The 10,000-nt window shown below is 14.0% G+C and overlaps 3 protein-coding genes across 4 annotated transcripts in view, besides 1 other annotated feature; 2 read left to right on the top strand and 1 right to left on the bottom strand.

Moving 5' to 3' along the window:
• PGSY75_0414400 (hypothetical protein) overlaps nucleotides 1-536 on the bottom strand; it is a gene marked incomplete at both ends in the record, with an annotated part of 1,154 nt that extends 618 nt beyond the window's left edge. Inside the window, 2 exons of the mRNA XM_018784194.1 lie at nucleotides 1-311; nucleotides 470-536. The exon at nucleotides 1-311 is cut by the window's left edge and continues 618 nt beyond it. Coding sequence (XP_018643356.1) covers nucleotides 1-311; nucleotides 470-536 — 378 coding nt within the window. The remainder of the gene's footprint in view (nucleotides 312-469) is intronic.
• A 1,253-nt stretch (nucleotides 537-1,789) lies between these two features.
• Nucleotides 1,790-2,631, top strand: PGSY75_0414300 (putative Rab5-interacting protein; the record flags this gene model as incomplete). Its single annotated transcript, XM_018784193.1, has 4 exons — nucleotides 1,790-1,864; nucleotides 2,055-2,097; nucleotides 2,204-2,388; nucleotides 2,596-2,631. 4 exons carry the CDS (start codon nucleotides 1,790-1,792, stop codon nucleotides 2,629-2,631), a joined length of 339 nt encoding a protein of 112 aa, XP_018643355.1.
• A 1,742-nt stretch (nucleotides 2,632-4,373) lies between these two features.
• Nucleotides 4,374-5,371, top strand: PGSY75_0414200 (calmodulin-like protein; the record flags this gene model as incomplete). Of its 2 annotated transcripts, none has more annotated exons than XM_018784191.1 (5): nucleotides 4,374-4,403; nucleotides 4,540-4,672; nucleotides 4,855-5,025; nucleotides 5,151-5,253; nucleotides 5,356-5,371. In XM_018784191.1, the coding sequence occupies 5 exons, from the start codon at nucleotides 4,374-4,376 to the stop codon at nucleotides 5,369-5,371; spliced, it is 453 nt and encodes a 150-aa protein (XP_018643354.1). The 2 variants fall into 2 exon arrangements, with proteins under 2 accessions (XP_018643354.1, XP_018643353.1); XM_018784192.1 differs by having other exon boundaries at nucleotides 4,855-5,029; nucleotides 5,155-5,253.
• Nucleotides 5,372-8,364: 2,993 nt separating this feature from the next.
• Nucleotides 8,365-10,000: part of a sequence feature (centromere) that runs on past the window's edge.

Below are 10,000 nucleotides of genomic sequence, written 5' to 3'. Positions count from 1 at the left end.
CTTATTTAAAAGAGAATAATCCATTTTTTTAAGAGATCCTACATCTTTATTTTTTAAATTCAATTCTTTTGATTGATCTGTATTTTTTCTATCATAAGATATTAATGTATTATCTGTGCAACTATTCCCTTTAGAAAATAAGGCATTATTTAATTTTTCAGCTATAGCTGTATTTTTAAGGCTTAGTTGTCTTTTTTCCATATTAAATTTATTTACACATTTTGAGTTCTTTTGTTCTTCTAACAGATTAAACTCTACTGTTTTGGTGGGTCCCTTATCATTTTTATTGGAGTTTAACAACTGAGATATTCCTATAAATAAATAAAATAAATAAATAAATAATAAATTATTTTATCCTATATTATGCACATATATATATAAACATTAATGTTAATATGTTTCAAGTGAATAGATAATCATTCAGTTAATTGTTCATTTGCTATTTTTTGGTTTCTTTTTCTTTTTTTACTTATTTGTCTTTCCTTTATGGATATGTGGACCATGGGTTTCTCTTTGTTTATTTCGTCATCATCCATTTTTAAAGTTTCATTTAATAAAAAAAAATAACAATAAAGGACAAGAAAAAAAAATATATATATATATATATATTATCAAGATGTTGTATATATATATATATATATATATACAAATGAGATTATTTCATTTTTTTTTTTTTTTATTTGCCATGTTTTTCCAAAAATAAAAGACTATACAACTATTTCTCGTTACAAATAAAAACTAACTGTTTATTAAATGTTTCGTTTTCAGAATAAAAATTAAAAAAGAAAAAGAGAACCAACGGAAGAAACAAATTTTAAATAACAAAAAAAAAAAAATAAAAAAAGATGAACCTTTACACATGCAACAAAAAATATACACCAAAAGTGTTTCAAAACAATTATTATGACTGTGTGGAAATTTTTTTTTTTTTTTTTAATTTAAAAAAATGGAACGTACAATTAAAAATATATATATATAATAAAAAGGAAGATATATTTGCAACTTTTCTTGAGGGGGATTATATATATATATATAGATGCATACTTATATATAGGATATACATAATATACATATGTAAATCTATATCTATATATATATATTTTTTTTATTTCTTGAAAAAAAAAAAAGTTTATATTGGAATTATTTTTCTATTTAACTATTTAAAGTATTGTTCAATTTGATACAAATTTATAAAAGAACAAATAAATTCTTTTATTATATTTTTCTCTTTTTTTTTTTTTTTTTGTAATTTAAAAATTAGTTGTATATATGAACGAAAAAGTCTTTTTCCATTTTATAGATCAACACATTTTAAGCTTTTCCTAACATTAATTAAATTACAATTAAAATTGTTTTTATTTATTCATATATTTTATTCTTTTAAAATATCTAATTTTAATTTTATAAAAATAAATGTATTCTAATTATGAAAGTGCAGATAAAATGATATGCCTTTATCTTAATAATCTTTAAAGAACAAAAAAGAAATAAAATAAAAAAATAAGCATATACATAATATATATATATATATATTTTTATGTTGGTAACTTTTTATTTAAACACGGGAAAAAAAAAAAAAAATCTTCCACAGGAACTTAATTACATTATTACTTATTATTCTCTCTCTTAATACCATAATTATATATATTATATATATAAAGTTTTTTCCATCTTTCTTATTTTTTTTTTTTGGAAAATGCAAATATACATAAGTTTTAAAAGAATAAAGAATTAAATTGGAAAATATAACATTGATGAATTATATTTATATTTATTTTATAACATAAAAATGAAAAAATCCAATGAGCAAAAAAATGAAGCAGATCCATTATTGAAGAAGTTTTTTTGTGAAAAATTAACAAAAGTTAGTAAAAAATTTAATATATATATATATATATATATATTATTTAATTAAATAGTTTGTTATATATCACTATAATATATTATAATTTTATATCTACGTTTATAATTTATTATTTATATAAATAAAATTGTAAATGTATATGTATATATAATCATATATATATATATATATATAATTATTTATTTGACAGAATGAAATGGACGATGTTTTTTTTTATTATAAACAATTAATGGGTATAATAATAAATTATAAAATTAAATATGTACAAAAGAATATTCCATAATATAATAAATTTATTTCATATATATATATTATATATATTATTAATTTAAAATTTAGGTATTTTAGCTGGTATCATATCAGGACTATTACGTATTAAAGGAATTTGGGGATTTCTCTTTTTTTTCCTTTTCCAATTTGTAACATCCTTTGTCTTATATAATAAAAAAATTCATGAAAATTATTTTCTTGACAATTATAATATTGCAAAAAGTAATATATTTACAGCTTTTTCGGCATTTTTGGTAATTTAAAAAAAAAAAAAAAAAAAAAAAAAACTGTCTACATATATATTATATATATATTTTATATTTTTTTCAAATGTTACATTTTTAAGAAGACTTTTTTCACTTATTGTATAATTTGTTATGCCTATCAAAGTTTTATAAGAAAAAGAATATTGTTTCGTATACATATATTATATATACATATTTTTTTTTTTTTTATTGAAGTTATCATGGATTACATCTAATACAATGTTAGTTTAAATGAATAGAAACAAGAACAGCAGGAAAATTGTAAGATTATATTTACAAAAGATAATGAAATAGTTATAAATAAATATATTATTATATATATATATTGATATATATGTATATTTAATTCATTCATTTTATTTTATTATATATATATATATATATTTTTTTTTTTTTTTTTGAAATAACAAAGAACAATACAAAAACTTGTTTTAATTTTTAAATATCAATATTTTTTTTTATCCTGTTATAAAAATAATAATTATAAATCAGCATTATTATAATATTCTAAATTACACTTTATGAAATTAAATAAATAAATATATAATATATATATATAACCGTTATTATATTGAGCAGTTGCAATAATTATATGAAATTAAACCTATGATGATGAATTCATTTTTTATTTTATTTTATTTTATTCTTTTTGTGTGTGTATGTGTATCATTTTTACTTCTATACTGTTAATATTGAAAAGCACAAAGAAAAAAAAATTAACGTATAACATTTGAATAAATATTTTCAATCTAATTTACTGTTGCTTTATTCTAAATATATAATACTTGTTTCAATAGAAAAAGAATATTTAAAAAAATATGTCTTTGTTCAGTGTTAAAGAAAAATATCATATAATATTATATACATAATATAAATTTTAGATATATTAACAAATATGAATAACATTTTTTAATAAATTAATAATGCCAAACAAAAAATAGCTCCAATCCCTTTCTCTTTATAGAAATAGAAAAAGTATTATGTTACTAATATTTTTAATATTTACATGAAAAAGTACATATGTTTTAATCTATATTCTTCTCTTATTTATTTTTTTTTTTTCTTTTCATCCACTCATGGTTCAAAAAAAAAATTTATGTATATTCATATTTAATGTATAATTTAAATATTAAAAAGAAGTTTAATTTTTTTTTTTTTTTTTTTTTTAAGTTTTATATAAAATACACACAAATTAAATATATGTATTATATACATTCTTAACAATAGAATATTTAAAATTTACAATAAGTTTTTTATATTATATTTGTATAAACAGGAAGATGTGTATACACATATAAAAATATATATTATATATATTATCGAGTATACTTATTTAATTTTATAATTTTTCATATAATTATTAAAATTGTTTCTTTTTTTTTGTTTGTTTTTTTTTATAATTTTTTTAAAAATCTTATTGTAAATATTATCATGTTTTTCTCATTTCTGAATATAATTATTGTTTTAATTTTCAAAACTTATATCTTTTACCTTTAACTTATTGTTTCCAATTTATTAATTTATATTGTGGTATTTTTATATATCTCTAATAAAAATATACAAAATATAATATTTAATTAAATATTCTTTATTCTTTGTTTATTATTGTATATATATATATATATTTTTTAATATATTAAATAAAAGCACAAGTGAATTTTTTTAATATTTTTAAATAGTTTTATTCGGTTCTTAAAAGTTGTCCATATTTTTATTAATTATACACATTTCTAGATTATTACATATTCCTTTCAAATTACCAAAGAAAATAATAATATATATATTATATTTATGTATTTTTTAATATCTTATTTTGATTTAAATTTTTTTTTTTTTTTTTTTTCATTGTACATTGCACTTTTATATATATTCTTTTTGTGAGATCATGAACTTATATTTATGTTCACAGAATTAACTTTATAAAATTTTTTTATTTTTTTCATTAAATTCTTTATTTTTATATAATATACTAAATGAGTAAATTTTTCCTGTCTAAACAGAGGGTAATTTAAAAGAAGTACCTATTATATTTCCCTTGATACAATTCAATAAAAAGGGAATACTAAGAATGTTATTATTTATTGATACAAATAAAAAAAAATATATATATGTATTTTTATTTTTTTTTTCTTCTTTAAGAGAGCTGAGATTGAATCAATATTTAAAGAATACAATACTAATAAAGATGGAGTAAGTGGTGAAAAATTATTATATTTGTTAAGATCTCTTGGTATATATCTTAACAAAAGTGAATCAGAGGTCATATTGGAAGGTATAATGTGAAATTTAATTAATCTTAAAATATTTACATTTTGTTTATATGTTATTTTATTATTATGTATATATATATATATATATATATATATATATATATATATTTATATCGATATCTTAATTTTTAATTTTAATATATTATTTATAATTATTATATACATCAAATTCAAAAAAATACAGATTATAAGAAAAATGGGAATTTAAATTTGAGTGAATTTTTTGAACTTATGAAACAATATTATTTCGATGAAAATATTGAAAACCTACTATACCTGTCTTTGCAATCGTATGCTCAGGAAAAATCCAAAACCATAAATTTGAATGAATTCAAAAATGTATTATTGACATTAGGTGTGTAAATACAAATTCAGTAATATAAATGAAAACCCATAATTTATATTTTTGTGTAAAATTATTATTTTATTTAAAAAAAAAAAAAATTATCACTCATGCATATTTGTTCCTATTTATTATAGGTAGTGGAATTAAATTAACAGAAGAAGAAGTAGATGCATTTTTAAATGTAGAATTCAATGGATATAAAAATAAAGAAGTATCATTTGATGATTTCATTTATAAGTAAATGAAAAATTTTCATTATTATAAATATAACACTTTCTATTCCATTTTATATAAATATATATATATAATTTTTTTTTTTTTTTTTTTTTTTTTTTTTAGAATTTTAAAAGAATGATGAAATTATTCAAAATTTCTTCTCATGTTCATTTTAATTGGAGAATATTCATTTTCTGTATTCTCTTCTTTTAATGGTACAGGAAGCTTATATGTTTATATTATATATTGAATGATAAAAGCAATTAAGAACAAATTTGTTTTTTTTACATATTTTATTATTCTATCATTATATATATATATTATATATATATATGGATAGATAGACAATATAGAATTATATGATTCTATAGTATTTTTATATTTTTTACAAATGAATAATATGATTAAATTTTTGTTTAAAAAAATTTTCTGAATAAATAAAACTTTTAAGATGTTTAACATGTATATGATTAAACATAAATTATTTTATATTATTAAAATAACATTATTTTTGTAGACACTTTAAATATATAAAAGCAATTTCATATATATTTATTTTATTAATATTATGATAATTTAAATATAGGTTTATATTCCTTTAATATATTTTTCTTTATATCGTAATATTAATCATTTCAACAAATGTAAATGTAAAATATTCCTTTATTTGTATTATATATAATATATATATTTATAATAAATATTATGAAAAAGTTATACAACAATAATAAATTAATGCTTAACAATATTAAACTATATAAATGGTTTTTCAAATATATATTTTATTTCTGTCAAAAAATATTTTTTTAAATAAATGCATTTAAATATATAAATTTTAAAAGGCGATTATAATTTTTTTATATTCACCGTTTTTAATTTCATTTTTTTTTTTTGTTTTACCATGATGTAATGAATATAACACATTTTTTATTATCCATTCTGTAAAACCCACAAAAAATATTTTTGTATCTCTTAAAATTTTCAAATATTTCGCTTTTTTTTTCTTTTTTTAAAAGAAGCATAATTATAATATTAGATATATTCTTTTATGTTAAGACATTTTTATTATAATAATTTTTCAATATTTTACAATATAGAAAAAATGTGTGGTTATCATAATTATGATATATAAGCATCAACTATATATAACAGTGTTGTACACATTATGGCTTCTATATTATATATATATATATATATAATTTTCCTTTTTTATTTTATTAATAAAAAATTAAAAAAGATAGATGAAATATATTTTATATGTAAAAAGTTTATAATATTTCCATTTGAAGAAATAAGTTGAATGCTATTAAAAAATAAATAATTTTTTTTTTTTTTTTAAATCTCAAATATATCTTTTTTATATTCTTTTAATTTGACAATCCTTATAAAGGATTGAACTGTAACAGGTAACAAATTTTTGTCTTGAAATATATAAAATTTATTTTTTTGAATGCCAACATATTTATCATTATAGGTAAAAGATAATAGTAAATTGTATTACATTATATTTCGTTTTTCTTATAAATATATAGAGTCTATAACAAATTTTAAAATAATTTTTATTCATTTAACAATAAAATATTCTATAAGCTTTATATTAATTATTCTATAGTTCTTTAACACAGGAAACATTATATATTATATTATATATATATATAGTATTTTATAGAATAAGTCATATTTATGATATAATTGTATAGTTACCTTTTAAAATAAATATTTAAAATATTATATGCATTAAATGGAATATTGTAAATATATTCTTTTTATATTTTACATATATTTATTTTTATATATAACATATAAAATCATACCAATGCTATACTTACATATTGTTATAATTATCATGAAGAAAATCATATATAAAATATGTTTCCAAAATAGTCAAGGAATAAACATTTTACACATTCTATTTTAATATTGATCACTATAAGGTTGTACAATTTTTTATAAAATCAATTTAAAATAGAACTTTATTTTAAATTATAACATTAATTCTTCTGATTATTATAATTTAGGTTTTGTTATTTGAAATAAAAAAAAACATTATGTTCTATATTATGTTGCTGAACGAATTTTTAAATTATTTAAATATATCCCAAAATTGTTTCGCACAAACAATTAGATAAAAAAAAAAAATACATATAATAATACATATGTTTATGAAAATAAAGTACAATTATTGATTTTTATAATTTATAAATATTTTTCGTCAGACAGATTATACACATATGAACCTGTTTTATTCATATTCAATATTTCATTTATTCAAGGTACATGTCTTGTGAAATTACACGTTAGTCGTTTTATATTTTATCCTAAATTACATTTTACAATTCTAAAAATATTTCAGAATGTTCTAAAACTTTAACATTTTTTATTACACCTTATTTTTTTCTTTAATCATTTACGTAAACAATATAAAAAATATTCACTTATAGTTAAACGGCTTAATTGATTTCCATTAAGTTATATTTTATTATGGACATGGAAAATATTTCATAAAATATATATAGCACATCACATTTCTATCATAGAATCCTATGAATACAAAAATGTAAATATAGATTTATAGTGTATATAAAATATTAGTCTATAATATATATTAACTAAAAAGATACGTGTTCTCTATGACATTGATGACTTTACCTGAACCAACACATTTGAAATATAAAATCAATTATAATATTTTTAATATAAAAAATGATTATTGACACAAGTTAATATATATACTATATAATAAAGCTAAAGGTGAAACATAATTTTATATTCTTATAAAGTTTTTAAAAATAATAACACAATATACTATATTATCACAAATAATATATAATAAATTTCTGTGAAAATGTGAATTCCTTATTGTTTTGTTCATTAAGAATTTCATAATACATGTATATTAACTTGGATAAAAATTAATTATGATGATTAGTTATATCACATTTTATTTTATTATATATTTATTTATAAGTTGTGTATAAAGTTTTGTATCAAAAAAATATAATTATAGTTTCAACATTTATGTTTAAATGCTTAAAAAATACTATATTTTCATTTTAATTATTTCTTTAATAAACTTTTATAGTTTCTAAATTGTAATAAAAGATGTAATTTACTTTTATAAAAACTTATTAAAGATAAAAAATAATAATAATTATATATATATTATATTATCTATAAAAAATATTAATTTTATATTTTTTATAATATTTATTTTTATTTTACTCTTTATAATAAATATATAATTTTCATTAATTATTTAATTTTTATTTAATATAAAAATATTGTTATAAAAAATAAAAAATATATATATTTATATTTTATTAATAATAAAAAAGAAATATATATTTATATTTTTAATTTAATAAATTAAATTAATTAATTTTATTAAATAATAAAATATATTTAATTATTTATTTTAAATAATATAATTTAATAATATAATATATAAAAATAAATATTCATATATAATAAAATTAATTATAATTTCATTTTAATAATAAAATATTTATTAAATTTTAATATAATTAAATTATTTTAATTAATAATATATAATATTAAATAAATTATTATTAATTATTTAATTAAATTAATTAATTAAAATTAATTTATAAATTATAATATTAAATAAAATTAATATTCAATTAATATACATTAAAAAATATTCATTTAATAATTTAATAAAATTAATTAATTAATTTTAATTTATTTATTATAATATTAAATAAAATAATTATTTAATTAAAATAATTTAAATAATAATATTATAATGAATTAAAAAATATTTATTTTATAAATTAAATAAAATAATTAATATATTATATATAATTATTTAATATTTAAATAAAATTAATTTATTTGTGAATACAATTAATAATAAATATATATATATTTTTTATTTAATAATATTAAATTTTAATTAAATGTTTAATATATTTATTTTTAAATTAATTATTTAATATATTATATATTTATATAATAAATAATTAATAAATTAAATTATTATTATAAACTATTATATAATTAAATTAATTAATATTATATATTTATTAATTTATATGTCTTATTTAATTTTTAATAATTAATAATTATATTTTTTTATATACACATTAAATTAAATTAATATATTTTTGTTATTATTTAATTTAATTATTTAAAATATTATATAAATTATATTAAATAAATTAATTATATATCATTTTCAAATAAATTAATAAATAATAAAATTAAAAAATTAATTATATTTATAATATTATAACTTAAATATATAATTTATTGGTATTTATTTATTTTTTTAATTTAATTATTATATTAATATAATATATTTATTTTAATAATTTACTTATTATTAATAATTTATATTAATTAATATTTATTATTTTAAATATTATAATAATTATATTATAAATTAAATATAATTAATTAATTATTTTAATATTTATTTAAATAAATTATTATATTATTTAAATTATAAAATTATATTATATTAATATATATATTTTATTATTTAAATTTATTATTAATAAAATATATTATTAATAATTTATTTAATTTAACATATATTATATTATAATATATATTTTATTTTAATTTTATTTATTTTATTATATAATATTTAATTATATTTATTTAATTTATATATTTCTATTATATTATATAATTTTAATTAATTGATATATTAATATATTATATTATTTAATTTTAATTAATACATATATATAATAATATTATTTAATTTATTTATATATTTTATTTTATTATTATTTTATTT

The sequence above is a fragment of the Plasmodium gaboni genome, chromosome 4 (assembly GCF_001602025.1).
Source record: "Plasmodium gaboni strain SY75 chromosome 4, whole genome shotgun sequence".
Lineage (NCBI taxonomy): Eukaryota > Apicomplexa > Aconoidasida > Haemosporida > Plasmodiidae > Plasmodium > Plasmodium gaboni.
Note: the sequence above shows the minus strand (reverse complement) of the source record. Positions and strands in the feature narration are given on the sequence as shown.